General features: G+C 41.9%; 1 protein-coding gene across 15 annotated transcripts in view; it reads right to left on the minus strand.

Moving 5' to 3' along the window:
• The window catches only part of LOC136434634 (neuronal cell adhesion molecule-like), a 94,904-nt gene that overhangs the window by 16,421 nt on the left and 57,973 nt on the right, over nucleotides 1–20,510 (minus strand). For 12 of the 15 annotated variants that reach the window (XM_066427556.1, XM_066427562.1, XM_066427561.1 and 9 more), the window contains 18 exons: nucleotides 19,776–19,934; nucleotides 17,252–17,353; nucleotides 16,561–16,666; nucleotides 15,703–15,905; nucleotides 15,079–15,375; nucleotides 14,399–14,504; nucleotides 9,113–9,294; nucleotides 8,425–8,556; nucleotides 6,198–6,245; nucleotides 5,543–5,677; nucleotides 5,046–5,157; nucleotides 4,108–4,265; nucleotides 3,213–3,488; nucleotides 2,550–2,690; nucleotides 1,968–2,129; nucleotides 1,533–1,603; nucleotides 690–942; nucleotides 157–272 (listed from right to left, as the gene is read on the minus strand). In XM_066427556.1, coding sequence (XP_066283653.1) covers nucleotides 157–272; nucleotides 690–942; nucleotides 1,533–1,603; nucleotides 1,968–2,129; nucleotides 2,550–2,690; nucleotides 3,213–3,488; nucleotides 4,108–4,265; nucleotides 5,046–5,157; nucleotides 5,543–5,677; nucleotides 6,198–6,245; nucleotides 8,425–8,556; nucleotides 9,113–9,294; nucleotides 14,399–14,504; nucleotides 15,079–15,375; nucleotides 15,703–15,905; nucleotides 16,561–16,666; nucleotides 17,252–17,353; nucleotides 19,776–19,875 — 2,700 coding nt within the window. In that variant the 5' untranslated portion in view covers nucleotides 19,876–19,934. Of the gene's footprint in view, nucleotides 1–156; nucleotides 273–689; nucleotides 943–1,532; nucleotides 1,604–1,967; nucleotides 2,130–2,549; nucleotides 2,691–3,212; nucleotides 3,489–4,107; nucleotides 4,266–5,045; nucleotides 5,158–5,542; nucleotides 5,678–6,197; nucleotides 6,246–8,424; nucleotides 8,557–9,112; nucleotides 9,295–14,398; nucleotides 14,505–15,078; nucleotides 15,376–15,702; nucleotides 15,906–16,560; nucleotides 16,667–17,251; nucleotides 17,354–17,916; nucleotides 17,929–19,775; nucleotides 19,935–20,510 lie in introns of all 15 variants that reach the window. The other 3 variants (XM_066427559.1, XM_066427560.1, XM_066427558.1) reach the window with 3 other exon arrangements.

The raw sequence follows: 20,510 nt of genomic DNA on the forward strand, positions 1-20,510 counted from the left end.
TCCTTTCTTTCAGATGTGCATGTAACACTTGAAGTTAACTGAAAATTACCTGCAAAGTTAAAACATCCTCGAAAACCTCCCTTGCACTTCTTATGCAAAAATGAATCAATTTACAGTATTTGAAGTATGTCTTCACTACTGTAGGACGGTCCTTACCTTGTATCCCTTCAGGTCCCCTTTGACATCCTCCTCGGAGATGGGGTCCCAGTCAAGCCGCACACTCCTTGGCGTGACGTCCCCGACTGCCGCGTTTTCTACCGCAGCTGCAGGGACTGTGTATGGCAGACACAAAGAGACGTTAAGGATCAAGTTTAGGACTAAGAAAGCCAACAGGTGTACAGTCAAACCTGTACTAGTGCACACCCCTGCGTAAGAACCACCTGCCATTGCGGCCACTTTCTGTTGTTCCTTTACATTCTACTTTCCTATTGACCCAAGCATTAAGAATCCCGTCTATAGTGGCCACCTGTTTACTGTGACCATTTTCTTTAAGTTTCTTGAGAGGACACTTTAGATATGTCTGACTAAATTAAGGCAGCCATAAAACACAGAAGATTTCTTTTTATTCTTTTTTTTTTTTAACTAGCTACGATTGCAGATATTAAACATCAGGGCACAGGGATATTCTATCAAGCTGTGGTGTTTAATTCCTAAAAATAGTTACGTCAACTGTCCAGAAAACCACTTACAGTCCTCTCCAGAGTAACCAACGACGACGTCCGACAGAGGGCCGTCGCCGAAATCATTCTTAGCCTGCACCGTGATCTCGTACGCCGTGTACGTCGGAGTGTCCTCCACAACAAACTCCTTCCCGTTGGGGTCGTTCACGGTTTCCACGGTCCAGTCAGAGTCCGCCTGGCGGCGCCTCCTGCTCTGCGGCTGTTCCCGGTACCGCACCTCGTACCTCAGGCCAGGGCCGTTCTGCAGAAGGCCAGGGAGCGGCTGGAAGAAACAGCTTCATTAGCAGGTGTTTTTCTAAAGAGGGGATAGGGGCGCTGCATGAATACAAATGTATATATGCGGCGTGCACTGACACATCCTCTTCCATGCATGGTACAATGCACTACAATGCTGTCACCCTAACATCACTAGATATTAGTTCTATTCCCCTGTATCCTCACAAAATAACCATTTTTTTGTTCTACCAAAGGATGGAAGAAGCTTGTGCTGGAAGTGACCATGGTCCCTGACCCTCAGGATGAGGATGGGACTAGGTGGTGGTGATTCTACCAAGTAATACTGTAACCTAGAGCTACGAGAGAGCTAGATGAAGAGATCCATGGACATCGGTGAAACCTGCTCGATACGTAATTCTACCTAAATTCAGGTGAAAACACTAGCTATATATAACTGCAATTCATCAGTTATACGAAAAAATGGCTTCAACGTCTCGTACAAATTTTGCTCTGGGAAGTTTTTAACCTCCAAGCAGAGGCTTGGGTGGAAGACAGACCCCTGGCATGATACTTAGCAATCATAAAACATCACAATCTTCCATCCTAACATCTGCTTGGACATGAGGCAGTTCTTACCTCCCAGCTAATGACCATGTTGGTGGGCTCGGTGCCCTCCCCCTTGATGCCACCAGGAACAGCATTTGGAGCTGGAGAATATGGAAATAGAAAATTAGAATAGTATCGTTCGAACAAACTCTACTATCAGTAAGATTTATTGTGTAAATGCTCTCATAAAATGTCGGTCAGTCTAAAAGACTATGACAATGTGTAAATGCTGGTTAAAAACAACAGATTCCAGTTCTGAAGACAGGCAGTACGTAGGATTTGTATCTAAATTTTGCTGACATTCTACTTTATTTAATGTTGTGCATTCCAATGTTTTTCTGTGCACCTAAACTTTTAGGTCAGGTACACCAGTGCCTACATGTACATGTACCTACCTACCTAGTCCCTTGACCAGTGCACTGCACCTACTCCCAAAAATGAATTTCAAGCCCTGATATTTCGTACCTGCAGCAGGAGTCGTGTATCTTTCCGTGGCATCGCTGGGTTCGCTCTCTCCAACCTTGTTCCTAGCGGTGACCCTGAACTCGTAATTGAGCCATGGGTTAAGGTCAAGGTCGGCAGTTAAGGTGTCCCTGCCATCAATGACCTTCATTTCCTGCCACTCTCCTGAAATACGGAAACAAGGGGAAGTCATCTAGAGTCATAGTTCTGTAACATTCATCAATTGTTAGGTCACAATAGGTGACATCAGGTTCCGGCATTTCCCAACCTGTATGAATACGGCTTTTCGATCTGGCTTTCCTGAGGATAGATTTGGAGGAATCATCTGAATTCAAAGCTAACAACTAGATTCCCTCAAATCCGTCGAAAAATTCCTTGAAATCCATCCTCATGAAAGCCATGTTTAAAAGCCTTATTCATACTGTTTGGGAGTTGCTAATGGCTGGAGAGCCCTGAAGTGAGAACTTGACTGAGAACTTGACATTGGGGTAAATTTAGCAAAGTATAATAGGCTTTTTCATTCTAAGTTTAGCTTCCCTGTAAATCTCATAAAAAAGCCACAAGGCTAAAGAACGATAGACAAACCTGGCATCAATCTGTTCTCCTGGTACTGGATGGTGTAGCCTTCGATGGGCGAGTTATTCTCGTTGCCCATGTCCCAGCTGAGGGTGACGGACACGTCAGCCTGGTTGGACAGCTGCAGGTTGAGTGGGGGCTCAGGAACATCTGGAATGATGACAGAGTAATTTTTTTTTAAACGTTTAAGCCGCAGTTCTTACCTTAGCAGCTGGGCTGTCAGTTATCATACTACAGGATGCTGTCGTACAGCACTGAGGTTTGGAGGTTACGGGGTTTGGCAGCAGGGACAAGGTTTAGTCATGTCCTATGCATGGGGAAGGTCTGTATTGCTCAACTAGTAGCAGCCTGACAGTTGAGCTACTGGTTACAATTATTTGGTAACTGGGAGGCCCTGTTTCAATCCTGGTTCAAGACATCATGGTTGGAGCTGCATCAGTCTTTCGGAAGAAATGTAAAATTGGGGATCTGTGTTTGAGGACTTTGAATTATTTGGATCCACAATTAGCTATTTACAGCTATTCTTCCTGTTGTCGGTGTAATGCATCAATACAATATAAGGGTGACCTCAAGGAGGTGCCTTGAGCATGTTGAAGGTGAAGGCCTAGCAATTCCTTCCTGTAAAAATATCCCCTGCTACAGAAACAGCAAGGAAACTTGCTACCCTCTTACCTATAACAGAGAGGGTGGCCTGTGCAGAGGCCTCATCCCGAGTTGTGCTGGCCAGACAAGTGTACAGAGCAGAGTCAGAGCTCATAGTGTCCTTGATCAGCAGAGTTCCGAGGACCGGCGTGGTGATGCGGCTACCAGGCTTGAGGGGGGCGCCGTTCTTCAGCCACACGATGGTGAGGTCGAGGTCAGGGTCTTTGTCCACCACGCACACAAACTGTGCCTCGTTTCCCGCCTTGACCTCGAGAGCAATGGGTGGCGTGGCAATGCTGGTCTTTCCTGTATCGCAAGGAGAAAGTTAGAATAAAGTGCTGTAAATCAATTTCGGGGGAAAGGCAGTTTTTAGTGTTTAAGTTAGTTTTAAAAAAATATGTAGTACAGGCTATCTGCAGTTGACAGCATTAGAATTTGAAATGATTATAACGGTTCTACGTATTATTTGTTTACGTTATACATTTACATACATTCCCTAGCTATTACCTCCTATCATTTACACTTGTGATTGTATTTTGCAAATTTGTGATCAAAGTATAGTTGTGTTCCGCCAACCATAAATTCTAAATCAAGTCTTTGCGGACTTCTTCTTCTTATTTTGATCCTGTCAGACGATCTGTTCAATGTCGATGGAATCGACCGTGGGCGGCTAGTCCAGCTCTACTCTTGCAGAGTAGAGACAGATATAAACAGAAATAAACAGCATTCTAATCAGTACTTGTGTCAATGGGAAAAATCATCTTAGGGACCACCAACAGTCCCTTAGATAATTAGGAGCCACCAGTAGTCCAGTGATGTTTAGAAAGCTTTACTGTAGTATGAAAAAAAAATACTTTTGTCCCACAAAACAAAAAAAGCGTGCAGCAGCGAACCCTGCGAAGTTAAGATGTAATAAAATACTCACTCTTGACAGACAGCTCGGCCTGCAGTGCCTCTTCGCCGAACTTGTTGGTGGCCATACACTTGTACATCCCGTCATCCTCGGTGCTGACGGTGGCGATGACCAGCGTGCCGTTACTCAGGATCTGATACCGATCTCCCGCGAGGAGCTCCTCCTTGTACCTGTACAGGCACAATGTAAAATATAATAAGTATGTTTTTTATTTATCAGAAATTACCCGCAATGGCAGCCTTTCTAGTGCTGAATTGATGCAGGGTATTACAGGTTTCACACAATACACAACATATATAATATCTTATCCGCACTTGGACTTTGTGGAACTGTCGCCAGGGTCCGGCAGGGTTTAATGACCCCCCTCCCCCAAGACCTCTAGCCTAGGGGCGTGATTTAATGACATAGACAGGCTACAGTCTGGAACTGTCTGGTGTATATCTAGAACAGAAACACGTAGGCTACCAACATGCGCCAGTATCCCAAGATAGCGATCGCTGTCGTCCGTCGATGTGAACAAGTGTAAAACAGGTTTCACTTGTTGCGAACCTGTGATAAACTAGTGTGGCCTAAACCTCTACAATTAGGGATGTCCCGGCAGCTCAACTGGTAGCAGCCTCACAGTTGAGCTCCCGGTTCCAATTAGTTGGTAGCTGGGAGACACCTTTTCCTGAGAAGAGCATCTTGGTTGGGGCTTCACCCGTCTTGTGGAAGGGATGTAAAATGGAGGTCCTATACGTTCAAATAGGTGCCTTGAGGACATAAAAGGGGAAGGGCTAGCAACCCCTCCCTGTAAAAATATACCCTTCTACAGAAACAGCAAGGAAAGTTGCTGACCAATGTTCCACTACAAGGTGCCAGGGAACACCTGTTCCGCCATACCTTCCACTTTGTTAGAGACACATAATGAATATATGAATAACTAAATAAATAATTCTGCACATACGTACCATGTGATCTGAGGCTTGGGGGAGCCGAAAGACAGGCAGTGGAGCTGTGCATCCTGGTCCTGGACGTAGGCGTACTTCTTGTTTGCTGCCGTCAGCATTATGGGTGGTAGCTCTGCAAAGGGTATCATCAATATGTGAAACATCTTCAAAGGTTCATCAAAATTTCTTGTCCTTACTCGGAAACTGTCATTTGGGGACGTAAATGTATTGCAAACCTTATCTTAACTGTCCAACAACTGTTAAACAAAGTTCAAACGTTTTTGTTACGCCATTTTGCAGGTTATACCCTTTCAAAAACAGCTAAAAAAAGGAGCTAGAGCTGTGGGGATCATCTTACAGCACTGTCCTGAAAGCCACAATGACATAATAATGATCAACACATTTAATGACAACTTCCCCTTGGAATTCAGTCCTAAAGCTGATAAAGCAAGACAGGAAACTACCAAAGATGACCCTCACAGGTTGCAAAGGTACAGGAAATTTAAAGAGTGACTTACCAACGACGTTGATGTAGGCATTCGTGATCCTTGTGCCGAGATTGTTGCGCGCGATGCACTGGTACACGGCGCTGTCGTCTTTAACCAGCTCCGACAGAGACAGCGTGGTGCCGGACACGCGACGGTTCGCCTGATCTGAAAGTCGGGGAAGGAACGGTTCTTTTTTAAACTCACATTTTTGGGATAAGCCAGAGCAACGTCTGCCTGGCGAGGAGACAGAAATTAGATGAAGCAGACAGAGGCAGTGATCCAGGAAAATCAAGCTCTTTATGACGAGTTGGTCTCGACAGAGAATGGTTGCCGATGGAAACAGACCGTGACAGATTACATGGTTGACCTTGCAAGTGCTCGAGCAGCTCGTAAAATTAAAAAAAGACAGGACGCCACAGAAAGGGTGGAGAGCTAATGCCACGAATGTGAAAACACAGCGATTACGTGTGACAGTGATTTTGAGAATGAAGCTTCTGATTTGAGGTGTGACACAGAAAAGACAGACATGGTTGCGAGATCAGCTTCTTTTTTGATGGATCGGATCAAATTTGCTTGCCTATGACAAAAAGAACAGAAATGAGGTGGAAATCGTTGGAAGGCACGGTTCACAGAAATCAAGACCTCATGCAGAAAGGAGACACGGCCACATTCCAAGTACGCCCACCTTTAAGTTTTTCCTCAAAGTGATGATCGCGGATCAATCCATGTTTAGCTATATGATTGACACAAAGTGGCATCAAGACATCACAAACGTATCCAGTGAGAACTTTCTACACCTTTTGCTTTTCAACAGCAATTATGGTTTCAACTTGCCATCAATGTCTCTTGAGAGCAAAGTTATCACAGAAATCCTGATTTAGCAGCAATGAAGCCTTTGAAGTACTAGTCGCTTTTAAGTCACAAGAAAAGAACTGCCTGACTTGACTGACTTTTCTGGCTTCTTATAGTTAGTGCCCCAAATGCTGTGTTACTATCAGAGTGCTTTGAAAAAGTTGTGCCTTAGAAGTATACATGCCACAAACCGCCCTGGAAGCAATTCTGAAGACTATGTCAGGAAAGAGCTTAAAGGACTGTTTGTGACAAATATCCTACCACCGTACACTACATAACTACCGCAGTTTTTCTAAGCACCCTTTTTCAAACCATCTTTACACCAGCCTCAGAGAAGCTTTTAACTACACCAGTACGAAAAAGACATAGAGGGCAAATACTAATGTCTTAGACATTCTTAATCACAAGTCACAGCTTTCCACATAAAGTTATGATCAACAGAATAGTGTTTAACTCATATTTCTGAAGTTAACACTATTCAAAACACTAACAGTCCAGTACATCAATAACTGGGACTACCTGTACATCTTTTTACATGTACTCAAGTGAGTTTTTTACCAGTATTCCTCTGAATTTTCCAATAAAACAGTTCATTTCATAACCTGGATAGGGCCAGTCAACTGTTATTCTACATTACTGCCTATTTCTCCAACAAATCCTCAACTGCGATAGTAGTTTTGCCTTAGACCATGAATTCCTTTTGTCAGTAGCTATGTATACGAGCAAGGTATAGGTAATTCTAAAGGTAGCTTCCTGATGAGTTAGTCTGATGTATCATCCCACTGACAGTCATAGAAACTTGTTTTTCATGAAAAGTGGTAATATTGAAACAAGTTGTTAGTACGATGAATATGTTATGATGCAGGACTGTGACAATGAAGCAACTGGTCGGGGGGAGAAAGCTAACACTGTACTGTAAAAAGGCAATTTCAAATTCTGCATTGCTTTACAATGTACATTTGAACCTAAAACTGAGGGCTTGCACAACAAATTTCAATTATTGTAAAGCCAACAGTTTTAGACTACAACACCTTATATTTTGTACTCCAAGATTTATCATAAAATTATCATATCACAATCATTTCTTTTAGCTACACATGTATACAGTACAAATTCATACAAAATGGTACAACATGTGAATACATAATAAAAACATCTATTACAGGATACACATTTTGTAAACTGGTGCAACTATGTATTCACTAATGCCTCAAGCTAGTTCACAGCCAAGCAAAGGAAAAATCTCTCTATTGTCCTTGGCGAAGCTGCAAGTTTGTCCACGATGCGTCTTAGCTGTAACTATGCTAGAAATAACAACAGCATTTTAGCAATTAAGAGAACAGACTGCAGTGTCTTCACATGCACAGTGAGCAGCTAGACTGGCCAGCGAGCGACCCTTAATTCCAACTCTCTTAATAGGAACAGCATTTGGCAAAACTGGTGCTTTCAACTAGCAACAATATCTTTAACTCATAATCAAACATTTTACTATGGCAAGGCTTTTATGTGTTACCAGTTTGTGACAGTATTCATCACAGCATGCTGGCAGCTCAGGTGCTAAAGCTTGAGCTACTTGCCAAGGTGCAGCATGCAGCAATGTGGCTCACATCATGCAAGACTCAACGGTCTTCAACCTTTATCAAACAGGTGATCTGATATTGCTACGTCAGAATCAGAAATACACCTTTCAGATAGAAATTATACTTACTGAGGCCTCTAGAATCATGTACTAGGCAATTTTTCTACAGGTCTGTTTTTTTGTTTCTGGCTTTATGAACCTGGCGACCTATCAACCTGGCGTCTTTTCAGAGTTTAAGAGGAAAGGAGGTCACATTAAACACGTATGTACTTGAATGTGTAGAGTCTTTAAACACAATGATTTTGTAGATAAATAACATCACCTGAAGATCAAAGTTGACCACCGTTCTGTTATAACATCTGTGGGGCATTTTCCAGCACCCGGGAACGTCACCATTCCATGCTCAGATACACTGAGTTACCATGGCAACAGGATGCATGAGTCGCCTTGGCAATGGGGGGAAACGGACGGATGGTATTACCTCCGAGGGGCTCTCCGTTGCGTTTCCAGCTGACTTCCGGGGTGGGGGTGCCGGCTGCCTCGCACAGTATGGTGGCGTCGTCCCCTGGGGCAAGCATCTGGCCCTCCGGCTCAGTCTTCCAGTAGGGCGCCGCTAAACACAAGAAAACGGTCAGGTTTTTGTGTTTTCTTTCAATCTGGTACACACTTCCAATATGATGCAACTAACTTGACGGGGGAGATAGCTTGTAGAGGTGATTTAACATTATCACCTGTTTTGTCACCCCTTCCTTTTAGCAGAGGGAGAAGTTTATGAATAAAATACACTTTATTCTCAGATACAATTTGTTATTTTAATATTGTGCAGAAAGACATTTTACATTCAGATGTCTATGTTTTCTTTCTGGTAAACTGTTCCAATACAATGAAACACCCTGCTAATCTGTACAACTGCACAAACCGAATAAAAACCATTATTAATATCAAATGTCAAGTTTTCTGCTGGTTCATTACTTTGAAAAAGATGCAGCTAAAAAAAGCTACTCTTTCCCATACATGAAAGTGCTGAGTGCCAAGCAGAGAAGCTGTATGTACACGTACCATTTTCAAAGGTCATGTTATGACTTTGTCAGAAATCAAACCCACGACCTAACAAGTGCAAAGTGAGCACTCAACCCACACAGAAAACGAAAGAAACAAAATCCACCCACCATTGACAGTCACCATCACTTCGTATTTGTTCTTCCCCAGAGAGTTGGACGCCGTGCACTCGTAGCTCCCCGCATCTCCCTCCACCACCTCCTCGATGACTAGCGACGTTCCCACGACTTTGGCGCGGGCGGCGGGCAGGGCCCCCCCGGATGTTCTTCTCCATCTAACCTCGGGTGTTGGCCTGTTGGAAGGGATGTGTTAAGGACCTAGTGTGTAGGGCGGTGCCCATCTTGGTTTCTATTGCACTTGGGCCACACAGCTTTGCACATCAAGATAATATTACACGATGGAGCTAGTCCACTACTAGCAATATGTTTTCAACTTCCATACACTTTCCCAGTGCTGGGTGCTAAGCATTGGGCACCATTTTCAAATTTTTTGGTACGAGAGCGAATTGCGATTCAAACCAGCAACCTACATGTACCACATGCAAAGTGAGCACTGTACCGGACTATGCCATGGTGACTATTGATGCAGCAGTATTTACTTAAAGCCCCCATGCCACGGGCTATGGGACATTTCAACAATAAATGGGCTTAACCATGTGTAACACGGAAATAAAGTCTGTTTTGACGAAGCGCCCCCTATTTTGCGAACATTACTTGAAAAGTGCACCTCCGGCTCACATTCCTCAAACCCGCTGCTGACCCGGAAGTGACGTCACAGGGGGCAATTCGCGATCGGCGCCGTAGAAGGTAGAACAACAATACTTGCAGAAGACAGTTCTGTAACCGAGTTATCTGTAATTATGGTGAAATACTGTGTAGTTTTTGGGTTTAGTAACACTAAGTTGGGTTTTACTTTACAAGAATTCCTAAAAGGTCCACGGAGACGGCGTGTGTGGGAGAGATTTGTGCACGTGATTCATACCTCTGCAGACTGTAACGTTACATGTAGTGATGAGCATAATATCTGTAAAACTTCACTGCTAAAACAGTTTTACGGTGGACTAGAAGTTTAGTTAGGAGTTAGTACTCGGGCTCAGTTAAAGCGCACGCCCCTCCCTGATGTTTTGGACGCCAAGTCAAGTCAACCTCGACGGCGGTAGTGGTTGTGTAGGCGGAACGCCCGACCCGTCTACTCGGCGAAGCTGCCTCGGCGAACGAGCTCAGACGCTGTTGAGAAACTGAACAAGCAACGGGTAGGTGAAATATATTTTCTTACAAAATAAATTTAGGCCTTTGGAAACGTTGAAAGCTAGAAATGGAAAATATAGCCGTGGGTTTGTTTGAACGATCGTGTAAAAGCATGGTGTTTTCGTAAGGGGGAGGGGGGCGCTAGCGAAAATACGTTAAGTAATTACAAAATATACGTTTGCAATTTGAAGCGCGGGCCAGAATTAATGGGGCTGATTAAATGAAATCGTTCAACATGGCATTCACCATCATCATATTTTTTTGATTTTCCACTGTTAGTTTTGGACTAGTAAATATTGATGTACTCAGGGCCTTCCTTAGTTGTTTGATGTCTGACACATTAACGTTATATAGAGTAGAGCTATTCACCTTATAACGTCAATGTCTGTAAAAAGTGTACAGACATTTGTGCTGTCTCATCATCTTGTGTACAGATTATTGCAGAGCTGGACCCTGTATGTTTTTTTTTAATTATTTGCTAGTTAGATGCCTTTGAATAAGTTGTCCATAAAATGCAAGGACAGTCGGGATAGAAATAAAGTAAATAACAAGCAAACAAAAATTGTGTTTGTAAAGAAATAGAATTTGTTTTTGTTCTTGTTGTAGCTGTAAGTGAACATGTGTGGTGTACTTACTAGTATTTGGCACAGTATAACCTACTTTACAATACATGAGTTGAATAGGTCATAAACTAAAGCATTAGCTGTATTGTTTGGGTGGCAGACAGTAAGTTTACAACTTCAGGTTACCAAAAAACAAAATTGCAATTAAATGGTTATTATTGATTTGCTGCAGAGGAATGAATCACAAGTAGAAGAGACAGGGGCTAATGACACCGGTGAATTGAGGTATGTGGAGTTTAGATATCACTTCTATATTTTCTGTAAAAATCCAATGATCTCTAAATGGTGGTCTTGGATGTAATGTATTTCTATACATGTTACTGATTTTTTTAATGTTCATCAAGATATCTCAAAAGCAGTACCACATTGTAAAAAATAGTATGAAAGACTCTAACTGCATGCCATTCTTCCATGCTTGATGATTTATGGAGCACACTGAATGAAATTTTCTCCCTGTTCATATCTGTTGCTGTCCTTTTTACAGGTATTGTATTATTTCCTGTAGTAAGAAGTATGTCACTATTCAACTTTAACTTACATTTCATACTCAGCATGTAATATTTGTGTTGAAGCATCACTTGAATGTCATTCTTATGTAAAATACAAAACAGGCAAATTCAGAACAGATCTAGATAGATGCATAGGAATATTGCCATGGTCCTTCCCTAACAGCAACAAATCAATGTCTTTGCAGGAGGAATTCCCCGGCAGGCTCTGAATATTTTCCAGCACCTAAACTGACAGTGTGTGTTCAGTGATTGTCAGGACGTTCTTACGCCATCAGCAGATTTACCTACAGTCATCTATTCTACATGTCTGGCAGCCAGAGCAGGTACAACTGCTGAACACAGCTGACCAGCTATTGATCCTGGGAGGCGATGGTCACACAGCCCCAGCCTCCACGAAGTATGGTGCATATGGTGCTGAACATAGGCTCTTTATTGACATTTGTATACTAGTATATTATAGCTAAGATCATTTCTAAAATGTATGGCAACTAGTACATGTAGAAGATTTCCCTGTGCCACTGCGCAGGCATGTATACACATTCTATGGCCGCTTCTTTGTTTTGGTTCTTGGAAACCACCTGTGTTGGTGGTGTTTGTATGTGATCTTCTTCTTCACATATTTTCATTATGGTGTAGCACTGCAAAGTTCAGCCTGTGAGATGATTAAGAGTACAATTTGACATGCTTGTAGTGTTTAGACATGTTGGTGATGTGCTGGTGGTAGGCAATGTACCTGTACCCTTTTGAGAGTTAAACACACTGAGTCAAAACTCATAATTCTGATAACATTGTTACTGTTAGTGAACACAGGCAGTGAACAACAACTTTAGTTCTGAGACTTGTTGTATGCAGTTACACTATTTGTTATAGCTGTTTGACCTTGTACATGTAACTTACATATATGAGCAGGGACTGTATTTGAATGTTATTACGGAATTGCTTGAAATACTGCCTGCATGATGAAATACTGCCTGCAATTCGTAGGCAAGCCGGCTGCTAAATTTGTTTTTGCTGGCAAATGTTTCACAAGAAGTAATAAAAAGGTGAATTTCCATAAATTGATTTGCTAATAAACAAGGGGAAGGCTATCGTTGCCATGCTCTACATATACAATCGAGTCTTCGGTCAGGTAGGATGTATTTCCATTTCCAGTTTAGACCGCTCCTTTCCACCTCTTCTTTAGTTGACTGTCACAGTAGGTTTATGTGGGTGGTTAAGTGCTCTGTAGTTGTCAAGTGCTCTGTAGTTGTACACCAATTATATGTGACAGGTAACACACATGTGACATGTACACATGTTTCGTATTGACATTGATATATTTCGCAGTGTTCTAAATAACCACCCACAGTCTGCAATTGGCATAAAGATTTCCAAAATTGCAGAAGCAAAATTTAACAATCTGCAATTTTGCAGAATAAAAAAAAAACTTGAAATCTTTTTCCATGGGCCGTGATTTTTGTCACAGGTTGTGTGATGTAATTACACATCATAACACTTATTCCCCGCAAGGATATACTGTAAATGCGGAAATGTTCTTGGTGGTTTTATGTTCATGTTTTTCCCCGGTGAACTTTCAACGCGAACTTAAAACTACCGCGAAACTTTTTGCCCACCAATGACTGTAGCAGTACTACTGTTACAGCGAAATAAAAACCATGCGAACTTAAAAGCATTTACAGTAATGTCCTTTTTCCTCCAAATCAGAATTGAAGTTATTTTAAAAAGTTATTTGATTTGATTGATTGAATAAAGCTTTTGCTGTTGCCATTTCAATAAATTAAATGCAATATTGCAGAATACTGGAAAAAAAGGATTTCTACCACTGATTTGTATATAACATGCTTTTAAACAACATTTCATTATTAGTTATTATTCAACATTATTGTTCTAAGCATGAAGCTGTTAATTATTCAGTACAATTAAATCATGGGTCGCGTCCTGTCTGAGCCCATACAAGGTGAGCAAGCTGGTGCCTTTTCTCATTTATAAGTTCTACCTCGTGACAACATAAACACTCTGTATTGTGCTGCAGTGATGGCATGAACAGCTGAAACATCACATATTATACCAGTAGGGTATCCCTTTCATTTTATCATTCAAATAACCACAGGAAAATTTACTGGAATTCATAATCATTCAATTTATTTTATTCTTCACTACATTCAACATAGATTATCATCTGTGCGGTGACGGTAACGTTGAGAAACGTCTCAATTTTATTTGTTACCCCTCTTTATGAACCACGTGGGAGGGGGGCGGTATACATATACTTGCCCACACAAGACTCAAAACGAACTGCTAGTCTGCTACAACGAACTTGTAGGGTCCCACATTACGGTTATCAGATAAAAATGCTTGTAAAGACACCTATAATTTTCATACAGACAGTGTAGAAATGCGACAAAAATCTACAAGCAAAATTCATGCCGTGGGAGGGCGGCCGCGCTACATAATATACAAACCAGTTCAAATGAGGACTGCCGCTCCGTTATTTCCACGATATTCTGGTTCCCGTCGCTGTCAACGTCTCCTGGCGCACCCAAAAACTGCTAGCTAGCTAGTATATTGCTGAAATGGCAAATATTGACCCGATAGGGATGGCGAGAGATCGCCCTGGGCGCGCGTTGTGTCACTGCTCGAATCTGCACGCCCGCCATTTTGGATGCCAATTTGGTGGGCGTGCCCCCTGTGACGTCACATGACGTCATCCGTCAATTTGCTGGCCTCAGGAAATCCCAAGACGTTTCGCGCGCTGGGTAAAAAACGGCCGCGCGTCGGGGACCGCGGTGCCCATAGTTGTGACTACCACCGGCAGTCTTACAAATAAAGCAAAGAAAACAATACTTTTACACCCTGTGGCATGGGGGCTTTAAGTTTCAGTAGATGCTAAGTAGAAAATGTTTAGAGTATCAACAGCCAGGACTAAAACCCTTGCAAATTCCTCACATAATACAGTACACAGTATAAAATGGCCAACTGTGGTACACATGTACGTAAATAGTATACATAGTACTCACAGGCCCTCTGTGATGCATCTCAATGTCAGATCCTCCCCCCTGTTCACAGGTGGAAGGTTGATGTCACGCTTCAGAAAGGATGGTGCGCGGGCTCCCCGTGGTGATGCTGAAAGGTTGATAGAGCCCGTCATTATACAAAACTTGAAACAAAATCCTTATGCAATATACATATACGGAAAGAACATTCCAAAAAGACAGCATGGCCAGCTTGCATCTTTAAGTAATAACATCTAAAGCTATGATAATTTTCACTTGATCGTTACACCAAGAGCTACGCACTGATGTCACACAGATAGAACATCAATTTTACTTGAGATTCCAAAAGGCTTGTGTTTTCTTAAGTTGAATCGACATGTGTTAAAAGACATTCTTCCATTGGTACAAGCAGTTTCAGGCAGCGAATATGCAAATGGGCAATCAGATTCACGTTTACATCTCAGATACTTGTTTTAATCTAATTCTCTGTCTTCATTTGCACTTTAAAACGCTTGAGAGCCAAGGAAATAACTTGGTATTTAAAGATGAAGAGAGACCAAACCAAAGGTGGCTCTAAATGATACGAAATAAAGACAAGAAACTGAATAGATCCTCAACCAACCGTTTACCAACTTGAAGTTGCTTGATCTATTTTGTAGTATATAATGTCTAACCTTCATTGACGTATCAAAGCTGCCACTGACCTGTGTCAACAATCAAGGTTAGAGTGTTGGCGATTCGGATGGTGCCCAGTTTGACGTACTCGGCGCGGCAGGAGTACTCGCCAGCGTCGGCCTCCTCGATGTTGGCGAAGATGAGGTTGTTGTCGGCGTCGATGGAGATCCTCTCCGTGAGGTCGATGGGGTTACTGCCGTCCTTGGTCCAGTAGATGTTGGGCGGCGGGATAGCCTCTCCGAGGATGGGGAGGCACTCCAGGACGTGCTGGGCGCCCACAGGGACGGTAATCTCCCTGTCTTCGTCAAACGCGAACAGTGGAGAAGCTGGAAAGAAAGTTGGGAGACATCTTAAGTTAGAGACCAATTATTTAATTTCCTATCTCATGCAAGTTGGGGATGTCCCTATACATGAGCTGCTGGTTCCAATAAGTTGCTAACTTGTTCAATGCTGGGTCAGGACATCTTGGTTGAGGCTGCACCCGTCTTTCGGAAAGGATATAAAATGGTGGTCCCTCCCGTGTTTGAGGAGGTGCCTCGGGCACATTAAAAATACACCCTGCTACTGAAACAGAAGGAACTTGCTGCCTCTAGCTTAGGCACCAAAAGGGTCTGTAAAAACAAATGAACGATATAAAAAGAGTGACTGCACACCTGTGATGGTGACTTCGATCTCGTTGGTGACGGCTGTTCCCCTGTGGTTGGCGGCCTTGCACTGGTACTTGCCCTCGTAGCTCTTGTCGGGGTTGTCTCCGTCCAGTTCGATGGTGATGGTGCCGGAGTTGGGCGCCGCCGACCAGCTGATACTCGCGTCACTGTCCACGTCAAGTTCGCGTCCGTTCTTGAGCCAGCTATACCTGCACAGCAAATGGCATCAGAGCTTAAAATTCAGTCTCTTCAACACAATATGGACAACTGGGGAATCACGCTTGACGCTTTTTCATTAGCTAGTAGTGCAATGCAGGTTTGCTATGGCTTGCATATTTGGGGAAGCACCGCAGGTCACCTATTCTTCTCGATACTGAACATCATGACAATCCTTCATTGCTTTATCGAGTTACGTGCACAGCAAATAGGATAAAGGTAAAACTCAGCACACTGAATTGATAAAAAAAGCATGCAGTTCTGTTAGAGATGCTAGGGGGCCTACAGTTGAACCTGTCCATAAGGGATAATAAACTGTTTGTATCAGGGATATGTACCAGTACTGTGTACCGGTACAGTATCGCGAAAATCGTTTCAGTACAGGTCTAAATATGGCATCTCAAAGTCCTGATCATGAGTACTGTACCAATATAACTCTACACTAAGTATATACTTATTAGTGACTAAAGACACGTAAATCCTACCACAACGCTCTTCAATAATGTTTCTGTCATCATTGAATGAAGAGCAAATTGTTCGCGTACAGGTTTTTGTCCAGACCTGTACCTTAACCTCTGTATAAACCGATTCCTGTACCTGATGTTATGTTTATAACTAGGTACATATCCTTAGTTCGAATTCCCTTACCTTATTTCAGGGCTGCCAGTTGCTTCACAGTCTATGACGATGAGTTCTCTGGGATCTACTATGTGTTTACTAGGCGCCTGTTTGGTGATGACTGGTGGCATTGGAACTGTCGGAGCAAAACGTTTAAGAGACAAAAATTAGTACATTGTTTATCATCATCATCTTCGCCGCATGCCAATTCTTAGCACTGAGGTGGGCTGTCACTGTCTGCTACAGTATTTTACTTAAGTCGTAGAAATGGATGCTGAGAGGGGCAATTTTTTCATCAAGAAATGTCATTGCCCTTTTAAGAAATTCAATGAAGATTCTTCTTCATTTCATTCTTTTGTGTTGCCTTTTCAGGATTCTTGTGATTAAAAAAGGGGCTCTACTCTCTTAAGCTTCTGGAGAAAACATAGGTTTTAGCAAATTGATAGAACTAATGAAAAATAAACATATGGGTAAATGTTTTACATATGATGTTTTCAAAGTCAATGATATTTGGGCCATATAGATCTAGAAACCACAAAACAAGATTTCACCAAGATTTAATGATAAAAAAAGATGGAAAAAGAAGATGGAATCATTCATTGAAAATCATCATTTCTTTTCTTTTGATTATGTTCATAGTTTTTATGAGAAAAGCTTGAGATCCAGAAAGAGATACCTTCACACCCAGAGAAGAGGAAACTGATATAACAAATTTTGGTACCATGTTTTCTTATACGGCGTTTGTAATGCCTTAGATGGCTGAACTTTCCAGTCAAAAATCTGCCATCTTCAAAATAAAGTGAGGTCAAGTTTCGACGTAGCCCTGAAATCAAAGAACTCAAAGTAGTTTGCAAAACAAAAAGAAAAATCAATTACCCAAAATACTTAGCTTGATACCTTTTATTACAACAAAACACAACAACGTAGAGTTCAATATCTTTTACTTAATGAATAAATATGAACGTTATATGCATGAAAAAAATAAAATGTTACACTTTTCCTTCCATGAGGTATTCCAACCAAATACAACACTTAGAAACTTAGAGTCTTACAGTTATCATTATTTCAAGTTTATGTACATGCATATGCGACATAAGATACATCTTTTTTAAATGAAGCCAATAGCTCAAAGGCAAAATTAGCCTTAGCAGGCAATGTTTTGTAATTGTGTTGGAATGCCTAGTTGACTTGTATGAATCCTGTGTACAAATATAGCCATACTTAACAATGATACATACATGTAACAATTACTGTACAGGTGGCATGCTACACAAAGCATACACGCTTGAGAGCAGAAGCCACTGTCACAATACTTAAAAAAACACTGTATCAAACAACAAGAACAGCTGCAAGTGAAAGAGAAAAGACTGTCCGAAAGGTACCCACCATCCACGTTGACTGAAGGTCCGACAAGTTACGCGAGAAGGCGTGAAAAGGAGGGGAGGAAATAACGGACAACGAAAGGAGGACAAAACGGAGGGTTGGAAACAGAATCGGGGTGGGAGAAAAGAACATCGTGATGAGAAAGTCAAAGTCCATGTCATTTCACGCAGAAAATCGTGGCAGTTTATAATCGCCACGTACATATAAGAGGTATGATCACTACTGTGCACATATGCGTGCACGTTAGGATGAAATGGTTACAGACACATCATACATGTACATTACACAACTGTGTTCAAAACATGCACAAAACACTCCCAATCCATTTTACACATTGTAAAGAGCAGACAATGATGAACACAATCGGAGCATAGAAACGACCACTTCTACATGTATTGGAGAAGGAATTCTTGGAAGAAATCCTGGAAAGAGAGGATTGATAAGTAGTTGCCAAAGGGATGGCATTGGTGGGTTACACTTACATTTTGTACATAGTATATACATACATGTACAAAATCAACAAAATGCAATGATGTGATGAAAATTCACCATTAATCCTTCCAATGAAATAATGATAAAATCAGAATAGATGGACATGTTGAATTTTCTTGGATGTTTCTATTCTCGTTTTTGTATTCTGCAAATGAACTTTAGTCATGTCTGTCTTGCAAAGAATCATTGTCAAACTGATCTTTTAAACAGGTACCGAATGGAATACTCTGATACTTTTCAAACGCGAACAGCGTTACAAATTTTTCAAATTTCATCTGTGTAAAAGAACAGGTTTGTAGTCCATCTATAAGTGACTGGAAGGACTTAGGTCTTTACTACCACTACTACAGGGGTGGTTAACAATGGTACAAGCACAATACATGCTTGTTGAACAGGGTGGGACAATCGCACAGTCAAGATGCAGTCAGTGGGTCTGAACCGCTCTGGCAACCAGTCAAATTCTTCCAACATGACGTCAACAGAAGGGATAAACTCTTTCCTCGGCAACGATTTGACATGCTTCACCCCCTGTTAATTGGACCTACAGGCATCAGGCCTTCGTAATGGGAAGGATAAAAGGGGAAAGAAGAAACTAGAATCGTCACCATCCTTCCAGCTGATTTCCTCCTGTCCTTTCAACGGAATTCCATCACTACGTGCTGAAATAATAGGATGTAAGGAATAGAGTCTTCAATACGATCATTCCCCCAGTCTTTTGGGCTTGCTCTTTTCTGTGGAGGTGGGGTGTGCCTTAAGCACAATTTTGCAACATTCTACTGATTAATGATAGACTTCAAACCTGCCTATCCTTGACTTTGTTTTCCCCACTACCCTGTATGGATGTTTCTATTCACATCGGCCCTAACAGTGGAAGACTTATGGGCCAAACTTTGGTATAGTTTAGTCTCTGACTTGTAATCCCCATTTCTTAGATTTTAGATATGAAAAGGAAAGGTTTCCAAATCTTAGGTCTTCCAGCTTAATTGGTAACTGACTCCTTGGCAAGCCCCTGGAAAAGGCCTCCTTAATTTGAACATAGCAGCCTATTTTGTATCATATTGTGGACAACTACAATAATGACTCTACTCCTTCTGTCATCCCCAATTTAGATGAAGCATGATGCTTTATCAAGTACCTAGTAGTGAAATGTGGCTTCACTACAGCTCATGTTTTGAGCCAATCACACCAGGACTGGTCACCCCTACTTTTCTCGATAAGTGTGTTGGGTTCTTTTTTTATGCCTGGGGCTAATGCCTGACACATGCTCATACACGGGGCCACCGGTTTTACATCACCATCCAAAATGATGAACGCAATCCCTTACAACATGTGGGCATCTAGAAAACAATTATCAAGCAGATAGTACTTACTTTCTGGTGGAAGGTTTGTCAAACTCCATTCTTCGGAGTTAACAGAGGAACAAAAGCAGCAAATCACCACTACTAGTAGCTGCCGAATGGACCAGTCCATTTTGAGTTGCTGGTTCTAGCTATCCCTGGGTGGTGTGAAGTCTTTGTTTGCTATTACACCTGAAAACACACAAGAGAAACACACCAATGGTCAGTGCAGCAATGAAAACTTGGACTCGTATCTTATGTAAAGACAAACAACAGAATACAACAGCGAAATATGGAAGAAATACAAAGGAAAATACATATGATTATTGTAAATGGCACATTAAAATGCTACATAAAATCTTGAATTAATACTTCACATAGAGAGAGAAGACAAAATAGATGAATTGTTATGTAAAGTCTACATTGGTTTTCAAGAGGAAAATTGTATGGAGAAGGTTATAATTAAGTTAAAAAAGAGACACAGTGAATGCACCACGTCCTCTGCACTGCCGCATGGACCATGATTAACACAGCAGCAGTCTACAGGCCTCACCCAGCGACCCCAAATTGAAACGATACCCATGCCTCTCCCCAAACAATCCATGCACGTTCCCTTTCCTAATGAACAAAGGCAGACGTCACTGACAATTGCTCAAGATTGAACCGTTCTTCATGGTTCAAAGCACCACAAAAAACCCTCCTGTACCAGTGTCCATTCTATGCCTCATTATAGCACGACCTTTCCCCTTTGCCCCAATGAAATACCAA

Source organism: Branchiostoma lanceolatum, chromosome 5 (assembly GCF_035083965.1).
Source record: "Branchiostoma lanceolatum isolate klBraLanc5 chromosome 5, klBraLanc5.hap2, whole genome shotgun sequence".
Lineage (NCBI taxonomy): Eukaryota > Metazoa > Chordata > Leptocardii > Amphioxiformes > Branchiostomatidae > Branchiostoma > Branchiostoma lanceolatum.